This window comes from Anomaloglossus baeobatrachus, chromosome 4 (genome assembly GCF_048569485.1).
Source record: "Anomaloglossus baeobatrachus isolate aAnoBae1 chromosome 4, aAnoBae1.hap1, whole genome shotgun sequence".
NCBI lineage: Eukaryota > Metazoa > Chordata > Amphibia > Anura > Aromobatidae > Anomaloglossus > Anomaloglossus baeobatrachus.
In genome coordinates, this window is record NC_134356.1 from 505,285,611 (window position 1) to 505,307,024 (window position 21,414).

Below are 21,414 nucleotides of genomic sequence, written 5' to 3' on the forward strand. Positions count from 1 at the left end.
CTGTGGTGAGCCTACAAACAATGGCCCGTGAATTAGGAGTCGGTTACAAAGGACTCTCTAAGGAGCAACTAATTGAGGCATTGGAAAACGCTTGCCTGCAAGATGGCACCGAGGAACAATTTCCACAGCAAAGGGAGGAAAGACGGGAGCTGGAGGTAAATACCCAAAAAAGTCAATGGGTTGTGTGGTATGAGGAGGAGATGGCACTGCTGGGAGATGAGGTCACCATTGAATATAAGATGGATGCTATTCGCAGAGCTCAAGAGAGGGCATTGCTGGAGAGGAGGCTTGCTGTGGAAGCAGCTAGAGGCTCCAGACAAACTGTAACCACAGCACCCACTATGAGGGAATTCTCCAGAGTGTCCCGCAAGGACTTTAAGCCATTTAATGAAGCTGCAGGGGACATTGAGGGCTTCTTTCAGGACTTTGAGCATCAGTGCTGATTTAATGGAAGTCCCAGAAAGAGAGCGAGTCAGACACCTGGTGGGCCTCTTGGAGGGTGGAGCTGCCGACGCCTATAGAGCTATGGACCCTCAATGAAATTGTGAGTATGGGGAGATAAACAGACCATTCTGGAACATTATGCCGTGACCCCAGATACTTATAGGACTAAGTTCCGTACATTAGCCTGTGATGGAGAAGTGTCTTTCAAGATGTTTGCCCACAGACTGAAACAAGTATGCCATCGCTGCCTGGAGGGAGAGGGAGTCTTAACTTGGGAGACCTTCCTCCAGGTCATCCTGAAAGAGCAGTTCTATGCCAGGTGCCCTGCGGAAATCAGAGAATGGGTGCGTGAGAGAAAGCCGTCAACTGTGGAACAAGCTGCCGCACTAGCTGATGAGGTGCTCACCATCAAGCCTCAATGGAAAAGGCTACTAGTCGGTGACAAAAAAACTACCAGCTCCCCAACACCAGTGGTCCCTTGTCCTTTGGCCTCCAATGTTCACCGTCCCAATAGACTACCAACATATGGCGGACCCCGTGTGAATGTGCCTCCTACTACTCCTGCCTCCTCTTTGGGAGTACGACGTGGAGAAAGACTCATAGAACGCAGATGTTATGGATGTGGGCAGCCTGGTCATCTGCAAGCTCACTGTCCAGGTGCTCAGAGGCAAAACAGTTACAGACCCCCTTTGCCTGTTCATTATCTACAGACACCCTCAACAGGAGAAGAGCTGGATTCATTCCCTGATGATTTGCCAAGTGACTCTGATATGTTGACTTCCCTACCAGGAGTCTATGGGGTGCGAGCCACAGCCGCCCGTTCTTCTGATCTTCAGCATAAACCTCTACAGGAGGTCGTGCTGGATGGCCAAAAAGTTGTTGGCTTTCGTGACACTGGGGCTTTTCTCACCATCGCAGATCCCCGAGTAATTCAACCAGAAGCAGTGCAAAAGGGACCAGGAATTAATATTGAATTGGCTGGAGGTACTCAGAGATATATTCCAAGAGCGAGTGTGACCCTGGATTATGGCTTTGGAGCAAAACAATGCACGATTGGTGTGATGAGCGGCCTTCCTGCAGACATTCTTCTAGGGAATGATGTGGGGAATCTTCAATGCCACTTTGTTGGTGCGATAACCAGAAGTCAAGCAAAGAGAGCAGCCCATGTGGACGTGTTCAACCCATCAATGGAACTGAGGCCACCCGAACTGCCTTCACAGCCGGTGAGTGATTCTTCTTGTGGGTCTCATATGAATGTCACTTGGGATAAAGTTCAGTTTAGACAAGAGGTAGAGACTGACCCCACCCTGGCTAGCTTTAGAGCTCGGGCTGAAGTAGGGCAGTTGGGAGAAAATGGGGAAAAAATTATCAGAGAAAATGGACTCCTATATCGAGTTACCAACACTGACTCCTTAGATAAGCCCTGGACTTATAGCAAACAGCTGATTGTTCCTCAGAAATACAGAATTTCCCTATTACACCTTGCTCATGACATTCCTACTGCTGGCCATCAAGGGAAAACCCGCACCGAGAGACGATTGACTCAAATTTTCTATTGGCCTGGAATTTCTCAAGCAGTGGCGCATTTCTGCCGAACCTGCGACATATGTCAGCGTAGAGGGCGACCCGGAGATCACCCCAAGGCACCCTTGCAACCACTCCCTATAATAGAAGAACCCTTTCAAAGAGTAGCTGTCTATCTCATTGGACCACTGGCTAAACAAAGTAAATCTGGAAAGCAGTACATTCTCACCGTTGTGGACTATGCCACCCGATATCCAGAAGCCGTGGCCTTGTCAAGTATTTCTGCAGCCAAGGTGGCCGAGGCCCTTGTTACCATTTTCACCCGAGTAGGATTCCCCAGTGAAATCTTATCGGACCAAGGCTCCCAGTTTATGTCAGAGTTGGTGCAGTGTGTGTGGCGCACCTGTGGAGTACGGGCAATTCGAACTACAGCATACCATCCTCAAACCAATGGACTTTGTGAACGGTTTAATCAAACACTGAAAAATATGCTAAGGGCCTTCACTGACAGTGATTCCGACTGGGAGAAGTACCTACCCCATCTCCTGTTTGCCTATCGGGAAGTTCCCCAGGAGTCCACTGGGTTTTCCCCCTTTCAACTACTCTATGGAAGAAAGGTCAGAGGACCCTTAACTCTGCTAAAGGAATATTGGGAGGGGCAAGTTGAAGATACAGGAACCCCTGTTGTTCCATATGTCCTCAAGCTTCGGGAAACCCTGGCTCAACTTGCTAGTTTGGCTCAGGATCATGTACGGATGGCTCAAACCAGACAGAAGACATGGTATGACCGCAAAGCACGCTATCGAGAATTTGTAGAGGGACAAGAAGTCTTAATGATTGTTCCCCATCGGCAAAATAAACTCCAGACAACATGGGAGGGTCCCTTCCGGGTTCTCAGAAAACTAAACGACACCAATTACCTTCTTGCTCTAGATGATCAGGGTCTAAGACAAAGGACTGTCCATGTGAATATGATTAAGGAGTACCATGACCGGACATTACCTATGATAGCAAGCTGTCGGCTGGCTTCAGAAGATGGTCAGGAGGATGAGGACCCATTACCTGATCTTGTTGAAGCAGCCAGAGCCCCATCCACTGTGGAACAGGTCCCTCTGAGAGATCACTTAAATTCCTTACAGAAAAAACAAATGCTGGGAGTGCTCCATCAGAGACAGGCTGCTTTCTCATCCCGACCAGGTCGAACCACAGTAACCCAACATCATGTGGACACTCAGGGCATCCGTCCCATACAACAGGCTCCCTACCGAGTACCAGAATCCGTTAGAAACACCATGCAGCATGAGCTGGAGGAGATGTTACAGCTTGGGGTGATTCAGGCCTCTCATAGTCCTTGGGTCTCTCCTGTTGTGTTAGTACCCAAGAAAGATGGGAGTACTCGATTTTGTGTGGACTACAGACGACTAAATGACCATACCATCAGTGATGCTTACCCAATGCCCCGCATTGATGAACTTCTAGACCGGCTAGCTGGGGCACGATACGTCACCACCTTGGATCTCAGTAAGGGATACTGGCAAATTCCCCTGACGGAGGAAGGTAGAGAAAAGTCGGCTTTTATAACCCCCTTTTGGTCTGTATGAATTTCTAAACATGCCTTTTGGAATGAAAAATGCCCCTGCAACCTTTCAGAGAATGGTGGACCAGATCCTCCGGGGATGTGGCGACTTCGCTTGTGCCTACCTGGATGATATCGCCATCTTTAGCCACACATGGGAGGAACATCTGAATCAAGTAGCTGTTGTTCTTGACCGGATTCTCACAGCAGGCCTAACTATTCGACCTGATAAATGCCAATTGGGGATGGGTGAAGTCCAATATCTAGGGCATCGAGTAGGAGGGGGGAAGTTACGTCCTGAACCTGCCAAAATCCAGGCTATTAGAGACTGGCCTGTACCCCAAACCAAGAAACAAGTTATGGCTTTTTTGGGCACTGCCAGTTATTACCGAAAATTTGTTTCTCATTTCAGCAGTGTGGCCAAGCCCCTTACAGACCTCACGAAGAAAACGATGCCCCGGCTGGTGATCTGGACTCTAGCCTGTGATGAGGCTTTTAACCGGGTGAAGGACGCCTTGGTCTGCGACCCTGTTCTGGCTGCTCCAGACTACAAGAGGAGATTCATTTGTGCAGACGGATGCCTCTTCTTATGGACTGGGAGCTGTCCTCAGCCAGGTGAATGCAGCCGGGGAGGAGCACCCCATTGCCTACCTCAGCAGGAAACTGCTGGACCTAGAAGTGGCCTATGCAACTGTTGAGAAGGAATGCCTGGCTGTAGTGTGGGCCCTTAGGAAACTAAGGCCGTATCTGTATGGACGAGAATTCACTGTGGTTACTGATCACAATCCCCTCACCTGGCTGAACAGAGTCTCTGGGGACAATGGACGATTACTACGATGGAGCCTGGCTCTTCAACCCTAATAACTTTACCATACAGTATAGAAGAGGCAGCCAACACCAAAATGCAGACGGACTGTCCAGGCAAGAAGAGCCCTGAGTCAGGTCCACCATGTTTACGTGTACTTGACAAGCAACCTGTTGAGGTCACTAGTCCGTACACCAATTGAGGGGGGAAGGGGTTGTAACATTATATCCCCCCAGCCTGTATCATATTGCAATCAGGCTTCAGTCGTAGCTATTGTCCTTGATTTGGGGGGGGGGGGCTAATTTTAGGGGTCAATGACAGCTCACAGTTGCCATGAATTTCCTAGAGTAATACTGGCAGACGTCTGAGACCTACCCCCCCCCCCCATTACCAACTAATGAAAAAAAATCTTTTATTTCAAATTAAAACACAGAAAAAAAACCCTTTCTCCAACGTATTAACCCCAAACACCTAGTTGCGACGTAATCCACACAAGGTCCTACGATGATCCCGGCTCTGCTTCATACTGAAGCTACAGCGTGCGAGCACATTAGAAAACATGACCACACTCTGTGGCTTTAGGCAGAGACTGAGAGGTGTGACGTCACTCAATTTCTGTACTTACAGCTGGAGGTTCCCACAGTCCCCCCACCTGTGACGGCAGGTAAACTGACCTCCTTGACCTCTGTGACCTCACCTCAGGTAAACAGAGTTCACAGACCTGCACCTCCTGATTGAAAACTGCATTGTTTGGGTTTATTTTTATCTTTTGGCAATAAATGCAGATTTGGTGCTGAATTTTTTATCGTCTGGCAAAAAAAATGCATCAAAACAGAATACAATTTTAATGTGGTATTGATGCGTTGTGTTTGCAAAGAGATGCAGATTTGGTGTAGGAATATGGTGTATAAATTTCAATACCAAATCTGCATCTCTTGGAAAAAAAAATAAGAACAAAAATTGTTTTGACGCCGTTCTGGTATGGTTTTCTGCCAGGAGATGCAAATTTGGTGCAGACATTTCTGCACAAAATTTGCATCTTCTAAGATGCATTTTTATGCCAGAAGATGCAGGTTTGGTGCAGGAATATGGTGTAGAAATTTCAGCACCAAATCTGTATCTCTTGGCAAAAAATGTTGTTTTCTGCCAGGAGATGCAGGTCTGTGAACCTGTGGTGAGGTCACGAAGTTCAATGACCTCACCTGAGGTCAGCTTACCTGTGGTCAAAGGTGGGCTACCGTGGGAACCTCCATCTGTGACCGCAGATAAACTGTGGGATGTCACCACTCATAGCTACGGCTCAGTCAGTCTCTGCCTGAAGCCACAGTGTCTGGTCATGTTTTCTAATGTGCCCGCGCTCTGTGGCTTCACTATGAAGCAGAGCCAGGATCTTGTGTGGATTACGTCAGACCTGCAGGGGTGTTTTCGGTTTTAAAAATTTTGAGAAAGAGGGCTTTGTGGCCGCTATGAGCTGTCATTAACACCTTTTTATATTACCCCGATTTGCCACCGCACCAGGATAATCAGGAGGAGCCTGGTAAAGTGCCGGGATTGTCACATCTAAAGGATGCAACAATTCTGGGTGTCTGCAGGCTATTTTTAGGCTTGGGGAGCAATAACCTTGGGTCTCAAGGCCCCTACCCCCCCCCTCCTTCCCAGCCTGAAAATAACAGCTCACAGCTGTTGACTTCATCATGGCCGGGTATCAAGTGTTTTTGTTTTTGTTTTGTTTTTTATTCATTCACTTAAGTAATTTTTAAAAAGGCCTGGGCGTGGAAGCAGTGAATATGTATGAGGGCAATGAGTGGCCCTGGAAGTAGTGTTACCAGAGTGCGGGGGACTCTGTGTATAACACGACTGCTGTAATCCCTCTAGCCCTTTCTACCACCATTTTAACCTCATAACGACGGCCGTACGACTTAAAGCGGCGGCAAAACAGGGTACTTATTCTGTTCCGCCGCTTTAAAGCGGCGGCCCGAAAAAACCCTGTAGCGCCCCCCAGCGACCGAAAATCTCGGGGGTTTCAGCTACCGGGGGTAGCTGAGACCCCCCAGATTATGAATCGGGGTGTTTTTTTTGGACCCCGATCATGTGATCGGCGGTATACACCGTATACCGACGAACACATGAAAAAAAAAGAAATGGCCGGTAAAACTGATTTCTTTTTCATCTGACATGATCAAACATGTCAGATGAGAAAGAAATCTAACCCCCTAGTGCCCCCGGTACCGGAGAGTCCCCCCCCACCCCCACCCCTACCCCCACCGGACATCCAAAATGGCGCCGAAGCGCACAGAAAACTGCAGCCGGCGCCGGCTCTGCATTCATTTCCCTCCGATCTGAAATGATCAAACATTTCAGATCGGAGGGAAATGTCCTCCCCCTGACCCCTCCTCCGGTCCACCGGAGCCCTCTGGTCACCGGAGCCCCCTCCGGTCTCCAGAGCCGCCTCCCCCCTCCCCCCTCCGGAGCGTGGAAGATGGCGGCGCACAGCGCGCGGCCGCCTTCATTCTGCTCTTTCTGCCGCATGTGACACGTCACATGCGGCAGAAAGGTGTCCCCAGGTCCCACTAGGTCACCCCCCCCCCAAGCCCCCGGTTATACGTTACCTGTCTGCCGCTCCGGGCCCGCGATCGCCGCCTCCTTCTTCTTCAATGCTGGCGGCGCATGCGCAGACAGCGGCTGTCAGCTGGATCCCTGCAAGCAGGAATCCTGCTGACGTCGCTGATGCACAGGCTCCACTGTGGACCGGGGGAGGGTGAGTGCAGTGATCTGCAGCCACACTCCTCACATGGAGAGGCTGCTGTTCCAGAAAATGGGGGGTACGTTCTGTGAGCGTGCCCCTCATATTCTGGAATGAGGTTACTGCAGGTCACTCTGCCCTAGGTTGGACCGGGGCAGTGTGAGGGCAGTATTCTCAGATTACTGCACCCACACTGCTCATGGAGAGCTTGCTCTTCCAGAAAATGGGGGATACGTTCCCTGAACGTGCCCCCCATATTCTAGAAGATCCAGAGCCGGCGTGGGACCTCCAAAATGGATTACAGCGACCGGAATTTCTTTATTTTCAATAAATTGGTAAAAGAGGAATGTTTCGGGGAGTGTTTTTTCAAATACATTTTTTTTTTGTCTTTTTTTTTTCTATTACTGACTGGGTTAGTGATGTCGGGTATCTGTTCAGATGCCGTGACATCACTAACCCCAGGGCTTGATGCCAGGTGACATTACAGCTGGTATCAACCCCATATATTACCCCGTCTGCCACCGCACCAGGGCGCGGGATGAGCTGGGGCGAAGCGCCAGGATTGGCGCATCTAATGGATGCGCCACTTCTGGGGCGGCTGCGGCCTGCTATTTTTAGGCTGGGAAGAGTCCAATAACCATGGCTCTTCCCACCCTGAGAATACCAGACCCCAGCTGTCCGCTTCACCTTGGCTGGTGATCTAATTTGGGGGGGACCCCACGTTTTTTTTTTTTTTTTTTTTTTTTTTTTTTTTTTTTTTTTTAAAAACGCCTGGGGAGCCCTCCAAATTGATCACCAGCCAAGGTGAAGCTGTCAGCTGTGGTTTGCAGGCTACAGCTGTCTGCTTTACCCTAGCTGGCTATCAAAAATAGGGGGGACCCCACGTCGTTTATTTTAATTATTAATTTTTTGGGGGGCTAAATACAAGGCTAGGCACCCGTTAGTGCCACATGAAAGGCACTAAAGGGCGCCAGCTTAGAATATGCAGGGGAATGGGACGTTATATTTGTTTGACATCTATCCATTCATCCATTGTAGCATTTTACGCTGTGTGCCCACAATCAGGGTTTGCAGCGTTTTGGGCGCAGAGTGTTTTCCCTGTGTCCATAACGCTGCGTTGTGCAGTAGAAGCACAGTGGAAGGATTTTTAGAAATCCCGTGCCCAATGTGCTTCTTTTCTCCGCAGCAAACACTGACCTGTGGCGCAGCTTCCCGAGCCTCAGCATGTCAATTTATGCTGCGGAGATGAGTGTTCTCTGCAGGTAGCATAGAGCTCCACAGCGGCCTGAACCCAAATCGTGGGCTTGGGCAGCTGCGTTCTCCCGTGGACAACACTCACATCTCTGCAGGAGGCTGACACTGTGTACTAGACGCCGTGTCGCTGGATCATGGCCACATAGCCTAACAGTGAGACATTTGTTGCTACAGCAACATTTTTGTGAAGTACCTGTGGATTCAAAATGCTTACTATACTCCTGAATAAAATCCAGTTTCCAAAATGGGGTCACTTGTGGGGGTTTTCTGATGTATAGGTACCCAAGGGGCCCTGCAAATGTGACATGGTGCCCGCAATTTATTTCAACTTTTCCAGAATTCAAATGGTGCTCCCTCCATTCCAAGCCCTCTCATTTATCCAAACAGAGGTTTTTGGCCACATGTGGGGTATCCCTGTGCTCATAAGACATTGGATAACAACCTGTGGGGTCCACGGTTTGTTGTTGTCTCTTGAAAAAGTGAGAAATTTGATGTTAAAGCAACAGTTTTGTGAAAAAAATGAAAATTTTCAATATGGCAACCTAAGCTTATCAAATTCTGTGAAGTACTCGTGGATTCAAACTGCTCACTATACACCTTGATAAAAGCCTTGAGGTGTCTTGTTTCCAGAATGAAGTCACTTGTGGGGGACCGCCACTGTTTAGGCACCTCAGGGGCTCTCCAAATGCAACCTGGCGTCCGCTATTGATTCCAGCCAATTTTGCAGTCAAATGGCACTCCTTCCCTTTCGAGCCCTGCCATGCGCCCAAACAGTTGATTTCCACCACATATAAGGTATCGCCAAACTCAGGAGAAATTGCACAATAAATGTTATGCTGAATTTTTTCCTTTTACTCTTGTAAAAAAAAAAGCTACCTGGTTGAAATAACAATTTTGTGGTAAAATTTTATTTTTTTTTTTCATGGCTTAACGTTATCAAATTCTGTGAAGCACCTGGGGGTTCAGGGTACTCACCAAACATCTAGATAAATTCCTTGAGGGGCCTAGTTTCCAAAATGGGGCCACTTGTGCGGGGTTTCTGCTGTTTAGGTACCTTAGGGGACCTCCAAATGCGACATGGTGCCCGCAATCTTTTTCAGCCAAATTTCCTTTCCAAAATTCAAATATTGCTCCTTTCGTTCCAAGCCCTCCCATTTGTCCAAACAAAGGTTTCAGACCACATGTGAGGTATCACCGCGCTCATAAAAAAGTGGTTAACAAACCTTGAGGTCAAATTTTTGGAATTACCTCTTGAAAAAGTGAGAAAATTGATGCTAAAGCAACATTTTTGAGAAAATTATTAAAATTTTCAATATGACAACGTAACGTTAACAAAATCTGTGAAGTACCTGTGGATCCAAAATGCTCACTATACCCCTAGATAGAAGCCTTGAGGGGTCTAGTTTCCAAAATGGTGTCACTTGTGAGGGATTTCTTCTGTTTAGGTACCTTAGCGGACCTGTAAATGCAACATGGTGCTCGCAATCTATTTCAGCCAAATTTGCTTTCCAAAATTCAAATATTGCTCCTTCTGTTCCGAGCCCTCCCATTTGTCCAAACAGAGGTTTCTGACCACATGTGGGGTATCGGCGCGCTCATAAGAAAGTGGGGAACAAGTTTTGAGGTCCATTTTGTTGTGTTATTTCTTCTAAAAGTGAATAAATTTGGGTTAGAGCAACATTTTTAGGTAAAATTTAATTTTTGCTTTTTTTCATTCCACATTGCTTTTGTTCATGTGAAGCACCTGAAGGGTTAATAAACTTCTTGAATGTGGTTTTGAGTACTTTGGGGGGTGCAGTTTTTAGAATGGTGTCACTTTTGGGTATTTTCTGTCATCTAGGCCTATTGAAGTCACTTCAAATGTGATGTGGTCCCTAAAAAACTGGTTTTGTAAATTTTGATGTAAAAATGAGAAATTGCTGATAAACTTTGAACCCCTCTAACTTCCTAACAAAAAAAAATTTTGTTTCCAAAATTGGTCTGATGTAAAGTAGACATGTGGGAAATGTTATTTATTAACTATTTTGTGTCACAGAAATCTCTGGTTTAACGGTATAAAAATTCAAAAGTTGAAAATTGCTAAATTTTCAAAATTTTTGCCAATATTCAATTTTTTTCATAAATAAACACAAAAAATATTGTCCTAAATTTGGTACTAACATGAAGTCCAATATGTGACGAAAAAACAATCTCAGAATCACCGGGATCCGTTGAAGCGTTCCAGAGTTATAACCTCATGAAGTGACACTGGTCAGAATTGCAAAATTTGGTCTGGTCATTAAGGTGAAAATTAGCTCCGTCACTAAAGGGTTAAAGCACATAATTTGGGTCCCTATAGATTTATATGGGGATCAGTGAATAAATTCCGGTCCTGAACCCTTTTTTATTTTTTTCTTAAAATAAATCTGGTTGCACCAGCCGATTCCGGATTTGCCCATCACTATTATGAGATCCTGTGCTGTAATATCTAATATCTATTTACTTTTTTATTTCATCCCCCGCCCAGGAGATGAGGTGTGATCAGACCATGTCCCTGTATGGTCAGACACGGCCGTTACACAGTACATAGCAGAGGCACATATATGATTCTCAGCACAGGTTTTTGTTGTTTTTTTGTTTTTTTTTTTTTTTTGTAATCGCATCTATTTGGAACAACATTTCTATTCCAAGATTTAATGATTAAAATTAACTTTCCTGATGGGAATACTCCTTTTAAACTGACCTTTGGTGCAATTCTCCTCAGTGAGTGGATGGGGACTATGGAGTAGTCATACGATTGTGGTGTATCCAAGCAATTTGCTCTATTATCCCACAATGTGCCACAAATGTCTGATCAGTGAGGTTCCCACCGATTGTAAGATTATTGGCCCCCGAATGCTGCATCCAAGCAGAGAAAGGTGTGGCCATACAATTGAGTGACTTTCTCCATTCAAGTCTATAGAAGTAATAAAAACATCCGAGCAATTTATGCCACCAATAAATTATTACAGATGTAAGCATGGGTAATAATGCTATGTGCGTTTCAGAATGGATATAATCTGATTCTTTGTTTTGTTTTTTAATGTCTCTGAATACAACAGTATATCCTCATTGTGACGTATTGCCAGTGAATCCAGGGTCCATGTGATACAGATCTCTACTATGACTATATAGGAAACTTAATAGAAAAGCAAAGCTAAACTGGTGTATGGTGTATAATGCTCCCAATGTTGTTTTACTTCAGGCCGGATCATTTCAGGATCAGATGAAATCAAAAGGTGGCTATTCCAAAGGAATTTCTGATGTGGCGCTATAGCATTTGTAAGTACGTATTCCGTATTGTAGGTACAGATTTCTGTATGTATTATTTGAAGTTAAATTAGATTGTTTGCTATCGTCATTCATGTTAAGTTTATATTATATAGTAATGAACATTTAGTATGTTCCAAAAACAGAAATTCTTCATATTGTCCAGAAGAAAATACAAATGCAGCCAATGATGTGTTTGGCACTGAAGTTGTATTAAGAGGTTCTAAAATAAGATCATGAATTACTCATAACCACCAATATATGGAGGCCAGACTGCCCAAATATGTGGCAAAAAAGGCTATCGTAATATGGGCCGTCCCTGCTTCTGTTAGTTGCAAGCAGGAGGCTGCTATCATGCACAGGGTAATCTCTGCCAGTGGCTTGCACACGACTTCAGCAGAAGCAATGCACCTCTGTTCCTGTTCACAGCTCTCCTAGCAACCCACAGCAGAGCTCTGTCATGGGAACCAAGATGCTGGCAGGAACACAAACTGTGAATATGCCAGCAGTGCAGGGACTGTCAATCAGTCAAGGTGGGTGGAGCTGACTGCAACTGGGAACACACGTACACGTACACGCACATATGCAGACACTTGTAGCGCCCCTGAACCCCTCAGGGCACTACTAGGTACTGCATCCTGACAAATATGCAGGGCCTACCCCCAGGGACCTGGAAGCCCAGTGCTGGTACCAAGAAAACACATAACATCCCCCAGTTTCCCACTCCCCAGTAGAGATGAATGACTAGTCCGGGACCCAATGGATGGCCACCCAGAGGCGTAGCCAGTATATGCCACTAAAAAGCAACCCGGTGGGAGGGGACAAACAGACACTGTCAGACAGAGGTGTCTGGTAGTGACAGTTGAAGGGATCGGATGTGTCTCCAGACGGGGTCGTGTAATGGTGACCCAGGTGGCAAGGAGAGTGGTTGGTTGCCAGGGACAGTACAGCCAGATACCCCTGGAACCAGAGCACCGACAGGGCAGAGGGCCCTAGGTCAGGCGACAGCTTTAGGCAACCTGACAAATAGCTGCACAGTGAGGGGACTTTCACAGACCTTACTGACCCAAGAATCCGGGGGCACCAGCAATAAAGATTGAGCCAGGGTCCGGAATAGCACACCAATCCTACAAGGTTCACACTGCCCGCCATACGGACGAGAGACTGCCAAAAGACAGGGACCCACAAACGCTCCAGGCTACAGGGTCCCAACCACAAGTGAGAGGTGCCGGGGAAAGAGACTACCAGGTCATCACACCGGCACTGGGACAAAAGGGACCGGGGGTCTGAACCAGCAGTCCTCAAGGCCACAGCTCGACATCACTGTGAGTAAACAGAAGTTGCACTGCATCCCCATCGTGTGGTCTCCCTTCTTTCTTCGATGGACCCCTCAATTCACTCCCTGGGGCCCAGCCCTTCTTGCGGAGGGCCTACCATCTAGGCTGCCACCACCATCAGCCCCAGAGGTAACAGACTGTGCAGCGGCGGTTCAATAACCGCAACCCGCAAGTGGCGCCTCAATACAAACTCTTTCACTCTCCTGTATATATACCCTCTTTTAAAAAGCGTTGTTTCAATGTAAGACTGAATTAGATTCACAATCCGAAACGGTGTAAGCTATTTTTTTGTATTATACTAATATTCCCTAAAAAAGTAAACTAATTTCAGTCTATGCTGGTGACCTAGGGCATAGGGGTAGTAGAGGCATTGATCCCAACTTCCCTGATGGATTAGGATAGTGAAAGACTACCTGGTCAAATGACTCAGCTTCATAGACTCTATTGATATGTCCTGACTCTTTACTCCTAGTTCATATTCCTCCGGTCTTGCTCAGAGCTCAATGGTGGGTACAGCGAGGACTGTGCTGATATTTATTACTTGTTGTAACCCCCACGTCTCCCCTTCTTTAAATTTTTAGGGTTTGTACCATGTTGCAGCACTATCATGATTTGCCATAAGCATGACCACATTTCTCTCTGATCACAAGATTTTGGTACCTTTTTAACGGTCTTCATTGGTATTTTTTCAGACTCTTTTGAGTGTAGAAGTTTTTAGGTTCTGAATAAAGCTGCACTGCATCTTGGACCATAGTCCGCTGGAGCGACGAAACATATGCATGCTTTAACATGTGTATTGGTTTTATGTGCATAGTGTATGGAGGGAATACATTGTTGAAATCGCTTAACTTTTTTTGTTAATAATAAAAATAAAAAATTGCATTTATGGTGCACACTACATGTGTATTATGAATACTGTATATCACAAAAGTGAGTATACCCCTCATATTTGTAAATATTTTATATCATTTTTCATGGGATAACTCTGAAGATATGACACTTTGATACAATGTAAAGTAGTCAGTGTACTGCTTGTATAATGGTGTAAATTTGGTGTAACTTCTAAATAACTCAACACAGCTACTAATGTCAAAACTGCTGGCAACAAAAGTGAGTACACCCCCGAGTGAAAATGGTCCAATTGTGCCCAAAGTGTCAATATTTTGTGTGGCCAACATTATTTCTAAGCACTGCCTGAACTCTCTTGAGCATGGAGTTCACTAGAGCTTCACAGGAGCCACTGGAATACTCTTCCACTCCTGAATGTCACATGATGACATTACGGAGCTGGTGGATGTTGGATACCTGTGCTCTTCCACTTTCCATTTGAGGATACCCCACAGATGCTAAATAGGGTTTAGGTCTGGAGACACGCTTGGCCAGTCCAGTGCCTTTTACCCTCACTTTCTTTAACAAGGTAGTGGTCTTCTTGGAGGTGTGTTTGGGATTATATTGGAATACTGATGTGTGGTCCACTTTTCAATGGGAGGGTATCATGCTCTGCTTCAGTACATTTTGGTATTCCTTGGTCCCACAATGAACTGCAGCTCCCCATAGCCAGTGGCACTCATGCAGCCCCAAACCATGACACTACCACCACCATGCTTGACTGTAAGCAAAACACACTTTTCTTTGTACTCCTCACCTGGTTGCCGCCATAAACGCTTGACAACATCAGAACCAAAAAGGGTTGTCTCATCAGACCACAGGACATGATTCCAATAATCCATGTCCTTAGTATGCTTGTCAGTTCTGAAACTGTTTGCAGGCTTTCTTGTGCATCATCTTCAGAAGAGATGTCCTTCTAGGACAATCTCCATGCAGGCCAATTTGATGCAGTGTGCTGCGTATGGTCTGAGCACTGACAGCCTGACACCCCTTTAACCTCTGCAACAGTGCTGGCAGCACTCATGGGTTTATTTTGAAATGACATCCTCTGGCTATGACGCTGAGCATGTGCACTCTGCTCTTTTGGTCAACCTTGGTCAAGATTAGCTTCAAGATGATGTATGAGAAAAGGATGTTTAATTACTGGTTCCCTAATCTCCTACTCCCCCTGCCTTGCCAAGCCCCTAAAGCTGGTGTCACACACAGCGACAACGACGTCGCTGCTACGTCACCATTTTCTGTGACGTTGCAGCGACGTCCCGTCGCTGTCGCTGTGTGTGACATCCAGCAACGACCTGGCCCCTGCTGTGAGGTCGCCGGTCGTTGCTGAATGTCCAGCTTCATTTTTTGGTCGTCACTCTCCCGCTGTGACAAACACATCGCTGTGTGTGACAGCGAGTGAGCGACGAAATGAAGCGAGCAGGGAGCAGGAGCCGGCGTCTGGCAGCTGCGGTAAGCTGTAACCAGCGTAAACATCGGGTAACCAAGGGAAGACCTCCAAGGGAAGACCTTTCCCTGGTTACCCGATATTTACCTTCGTTACCAGCCTCCGCCCTTGCTGCCAGTGCCGGCTCCTGCTCTGTGCACATGTGGCTGCAGTACATATCAGGTAATTAACCCGATGTATACTGTAGCAAGGAGCCAGCGCTAAGCAGTGTGCGTGGCTTCCTGCTCTCTGCACTGTGACATGTAGCTGCAGTACACATCGGGTTAATTAACCCGATGTGTACTGTACCTAGGAGAGCAAGGAGCCAGCGCTAAGCGCGGCTCCCTGCTCTCTGCACATGTAGCAGAGCGACGTTATGATCGCTGCTGCGTCGCTGTGTTTGACAGCTAAGCAGCGATCATAACAGCGACTTACAAGGTCGCTGTTACGTCACAGAAAATGGTGACGTAACAGCGACGTCGTTGTCGCTTAGTGTGAACCCAGCTTTAGATTTTGTAACTGGGCTGTTAGAAAGTAGCTCCAAGTGTGCGGTAACGTTAACCCTCCATGGTCTTAGGCAACTGTTACGTTTCAAGTTTAATCCTAGGGATCCCCTTTTTCCAACAGTCTCTGAAAATGTTATGCATACATCTGAATCAGAATTTAGGGATCCAAATCGGGAAGTTGTGTAGTATATAACATACTAGGCATGAGGCACATTTTAATAAGATTCGTCTCACCCAAAGCTGATAATGGGAGCTTCGACCATGCCTCTACTTTTATCCTTGATCCTACTCAGTAAATCGCAAGATTTAGTGCTATATAGTCAGTTGGGTTAGTGTAGAAATTTATGCCTAGGTATTTAAATTCCTGAACCACTGGCATATTAAAGAAAGCGAAGGAGGCCCAAGCAGCATCATGACTCTAAGGCAGGGGTCCCCAACTCCAGTCCTCAAGGGCCACCAACAGTACATGTTTTCAGGGTTTCCTTAGTATTGCACAGGTGATAATTGAATCACCTGCACAGGTGATCATTCCAACACCCATGCAATGCAAAGGAAATCCTAAAAACATGCACTGTTGGTGGCCCTTGAGGACTGGAGTTGGGGAACTCTGCTCTAAGGCATCATTGCAGATTTTCCCCAATTTATCCTTTAGACCTGACTAGACCCCTATTCTCCTCAATCATATCTTGGGCACATGGTAGTGAACTCTCTGCCTTCCCAAGAAATAACTGTCATCCACATAAAGCGCTATTCTTTATTGTCTTCCATATCGAAACTCCTCTATACCTGGATGGGCTCTCACTATACAAGCCAGTGGCTCAATAGCTATCGCAAATATTAGAGGAGACAGCGGGCAGCTCTGTCTTGTTCCCCTAAACACCAATCTATCAGACAGCCCACCATTTGCTCTCACTCTTGCCATAGGGGCTTCTGCAATATCGCCCATATATATCTCCACTCCACCAAATCAAAAGCCTTAGTGGCATCTAAAGAAAGTATAACCTTCCCCTCTGGTTCTGTTTGCGCTGCTTGCAGGTTTAAAAAAAAATCTTCTATTAATTGCATTAGACTTTAAAGGCATAAAACCTGATTGATCAGAGTGTATTACCAATGAGAACTGTATTTGGCCGATTTACAAGAACCTTGTCGAGGATCCTTATGTCAGTTGTTAATAAGGATATGGGCCTGTAGGAGTCAGGTTAAGATCTGTGTTTTTATTTTTTGACGTCATGTAATATATTTCAGGGCATATTGATCTGAAGGGCGTTCAGCACATGGCACAGAAAATCTTCACTGAAAAATAAGAGAATTGGAGAGTATTATCAAGTCATCATTAAAAGCATTTGGGCTTCCAATAGAAAAATGTACCAAAAATGTGAATTGTCCTTCCAAGTTTTTCTTTACCTTTTTTAACTGTTTAAGCACATGAGGTTATAAATGAATGAAGCTTGTAATCGCTGCTCAGTGTCTTGCTATGTTCCTTAATCTTGTATACAGCGTGTATAGGAGATAAGTAATCGTACGTAATACTGTGCTGCTATTGGTTTTGTTGTAGATGTTTTAGGTTTCTAAATATCACAATATCGGGAATATAATTTAGGAGGCCACAATTTTGTTTTGTCCTTTTTTGTTTTTTTTTTTTTTGTTTGATTAAAGTTATAATTTTGAAATATTCTATTTTTTATTTTTTTTTTTTACTTTGTTTTTTTTATTGGAACAGAATAGTATATCTACTGCCTTTCTCCATATGTGTCATCCAAGTTCTTCTAAGCACAATATAGGACTGTAAAGGCCAGTCAGGGCAGTTCTAAAGGATCAGCCGCCTCAGTTTTTATGAACTTGGCATGGTACTGGTGGGACGTAATGGGTCTAACTAAACAAGTCCTGAGAATTAGAGGCTTGTGCTACATCATTCTTCAGGAGCACACCACTTCTCTGCCTCATGCGTATCTGTTGTCGAAGATTGACAATTCAGTTCAGCGGCCTTGTGCTGTTGGCCTGAACTATGCCCTCTGTTTCCTTACTGCCGAAGCAAAGATGCCTCATTATCACAGGAGTGCAGTGACATTGAAGCTGGCCATATCCCCATATCAAGCCAGCTTCAGAGCAGTACTTAAAAGCTCTATACTCCTTTCCCAGGAGACTGGTAACAGCTGATAGACTGCAGCAGTGGCTGGTAACTTGGGCAGCAAACAGCATTTATGATGATTTAAATTGCAAAGTTTCTTGTCTTTAGAAGTACTTTTGCAATTTTAGCCATTTTTCATGCTGCATCTTGGCTCCTGAGCAGCAGTTGTGGCTTGCACTAGGTTAGGTTTTTGTTTTTTGTTTTTTTTTTAACACAATTCATTTTTCATCAGAAATACACACATTCCCAAATCGTGAGGATGGAAAATAAAGAAAAAATGTTTGATTTAAAAAATATATTTATTAGATATAGCTATGGTACTTCTAAATGCTAAATTTGGTTTAGTTGCTTTTTTTCCCCCCAAGCTTTTACCTTTTCACTGTCTGCATTTATATAGTCTTTAGCATGTGTTCACTTGGTTTTGTTTAACCCCCTAAAGTTTAAATGTATTTTTGATATGTACACTGTGTGTGCATTAAATGAGTTTACATTGAATGATAATGCAATTAATGGCAAATAAAAGGTATTTTATTCTACTGGTCTATTGTGATCCATTTGTAGAAAATTGGAAATCATTCAGACTTTTCAGTTGATGTACAGTGTAACGCTGGATTCACACAAGGGGGTTTTTTTTTCTGTTTTTTTTTTTTGCTATGTGCTGACATTTTTACTGCTGGATCATGGACCCATTACAATCAATGTATCTTTTCACGTCAAGTCCTATTCCGATCTGTTATGGATCAATCTTGCTGATGCAAATAAATGGCAATGTGATAAAACCTCCCACAGCACTCTGAATTTCATGCTCTCAAAAAGATGTCATCCACACCCTTATGTAATCTGTGGCTTCCTCAATTAAAAATTGAAGTTTTATTTGAATATGCAAATGAGGCTTAAGTGCTCTGGGCATTCGGAGCACTTCTAAAACCTCTTCCTTTCTGGCTCTATTCCCCGCCCAGTTTCCTCAGCTTGACTGACAGCTTACTGGTTTGACTGTAAAGCCAGTGAACTGCAGAGGCTTGGCTTTGGCACTCCTAGAGCACTGAATTCTCATTTGCATATGAATTAAAACTATTCTTTCAGCCAGGGAGCAACAGATTGCATAATTAAAGGTGTGGATGACATTCTCTTTAAAGCTGGTGTCACACACAGCGACAACGACAACGACGTCGCTGCTACGTCACCATTTTCTGTGACGTTGCAGCGACGTCCCGTCGCTGTCGCTGTGTGTGACATCCAGCAACGACCTGGCCCCTGCTGTGAGGTCGCCGGTCGTTGCTGAATGTCCAGCTTCATTTTTTCGTCGTCACTCTCCCGCTGTGACACACACATCGCTGTGTGTGACAGCGAGAGAGCGACGAAATGAAGCGAGCAGGAGCCGGCACTGGCAGCTGCGGTAAGCTGTAACCAGCGTAAACATCGGGTAACCAAGGGAAGTCCTTTCCCTGGTTACCTGATGTTTACGCTGGTTACCAGCCTCCGCTCTTGCTGCCAGCGCCGGCTCCTGCACTGTGACATGTGGCTGCAGTATGCATCGGGTAATTAACCCGATGTATACTGTAGCAAAGAGAGCAAGGAGCCAGCGCTAAGCAGTGCGCGCGGCTCCCTGCTCTCTGCACTGTGACATGTAGCTGCAGCACACATCGGGTTAATTAACCCGATGTGTACTGTACCTAGGAGAGCAAGGAGCCAGCGCTAAGCGCGGCTCCCTGCTCTCTGAACATGTAACACAGCGACGTTATGATCGCTGCTTCTGCTGTGTTTGACAGCTAAGCAGCGATCATAACAGCGACTTACAAGGTCGCTGTTACGTCACCGAAAATGGTGACGTAACAGCGACGTCGTTGTCGCTGTCGTTTAGTGTGAACCCAGCTAAAGGCCCAGTCACACTAAACAACTTACCAGCGATCCCAACAATGATACAAGCTGATAGGGATCGCTGGTAAGTTGCTAGGAGGTCGCTGGTGAGATGTCACACTTAGGGCTGCTTCTCACTTGCGAGTTTCTCGCAGTAGAGCAATGCGAGAAAATCTCGCATTGGAATCGGACACGTGTTAGTGAATGATTCAGCTCTCATCTGCGAATTTTTTCTCAGTCCGAATCGGACTGAGAAAAAAATCGCAGCATGCTGCTTTTTTGCGAGTTTCTACTGGGAGTCTCTCCAATGCAAGTCTATGGGAGCGTGTAAAAAATCGGATGTCACGGGACGGCATTCACACCATCCTAGTGACATCCGATTTTCTAAATACATTTCTCGCAGGTTTCCTAAAACACTGGAAACGAGCGATGTCTCACAATGTCTGTCAATCACTATTCTCTGTCAGTCGGTCTCTCCCTCTCGGTCTCTATTCTCTCTCTGTCGGTCCGTCACTATCTCTGTCCCTCTCTCACAGTCTGTCGGTCATTTTCCCCTCCTCTCTCATACTCACCGATCACTGGCGCTGCGCAGCACGGCATTCACACTGCTGCGGCGGCTTTTACTATTTTGAAAAAGCCGGCCGCTCATTAAACAATCTCGTATTCCCTGCTTTCCCCGCCCACAGGCGCCTATGATTGGTTGCAGTGAGACACGCCCCCACGCTGAGTGACAGGTGTCTCACTGCACCCAATCACAGCAGCCGGTGGGCGTGTCTATACTGTGCAGTGAAATAAATAAATAATTAAAAAAAAATGGCGTGCGGTCCCCCCCAATTTTAATACCAGCCAGATAAAGCCATACGGCTGAAGGCTGGTATTCTCAGGATGGGGAGCTCCATGTTATGGGGAGCCCCCCAGCCTAACAATATCAGCCAGCAGCCGCCCAGAATTGCCGCATACATTATATGCGACAGTTCTGGGACTGTACTTGGCTCTTCCCGATTTGCCCTGGTGCGTTGGCAAATCGGGGTAATATGGAGTTAATGGCAGCCCATAGCTGCCACTAAATCCTAGATTAATCATGTCAGGCGTCTATGAGACACCCTCCATGATTAATCTGTAAGTTACAGTAAATAAACACACACACACATGAAAAAATCCTTTATTAGAAATAAAAAACACAAATTCCCTCATTACCAATTTAATAAGCCCCAAAAAGCCCTCCATATCCGGCGTAATCCACGGACCTCCAGCGTCGCTTCCAGCATGAAGGTGACAGGAGCTGCAGAAGACACCGCCGCTCCGGTCACCTCCAAGCAGCAACTGAGGTGAGTAGCGCGATCGGCTGAGCTGTCACTGAGGTTACCCGCTGTCACTGTTGGAGGATCCAGCGGTGGCCGCGATTAACCTCAGTGACAGCTCAGCTGATCGCGCTACTCACCTCAGTTGCTGCTTGTAGGTGACTGGAGCGGCGGTGTCTTCTGCAGCTCCTGTCACCTTCATGCTGGAAACGACGCTTGAGGTCCGTGGATTACGCCGGATATGGAGGGCTTTTTGGGGCTTATTAAATTGGTAATGAGGGAATTTGTTTGTGTTTTTTATTTCTAATAAAGGATTTTTTCGTGTGTGTGTGTTTAT

At 45.9% G+C, this 21,414-nt stretch overlaps 1 protein-coding gene across 4 annotated transcripts in view; it reads left to right on the forward strand.

Annotated features, from left to right (window-relative positions):
* The window catches only part of LOC142301741 (CDC42 small effector protein 2-B), a 46,439-nt gene extending 27,984 nt beyond the window's left edge, over positions 1-18,455 (forward strand). For 3 of the 4 annotated variants that reach the window (XM_075342760.1, XM_075342762.1, XM_075342761.1), the window contains exons 4-5: positions 11,570-11,646; positions 17,037-18,455. In XM_075342760.1, the coding sequence (XP_075198875.1) occupies positions 11,570-11,641 (72 nt within the window). In that variant the 3' untranslated portion in view covers positions 11,642-11,646; positions 17,037-18,455. Of the gene's footprint in view, positions 1-11,569; positions 11,651-17,036 lie in introns of all 4 variants that reach the window. The other variant, XM_075342763.1, reaches the window with a different exon arrangement.
* Positions 18,456-21,414: the final 2,959 nt, after the last annotated feature.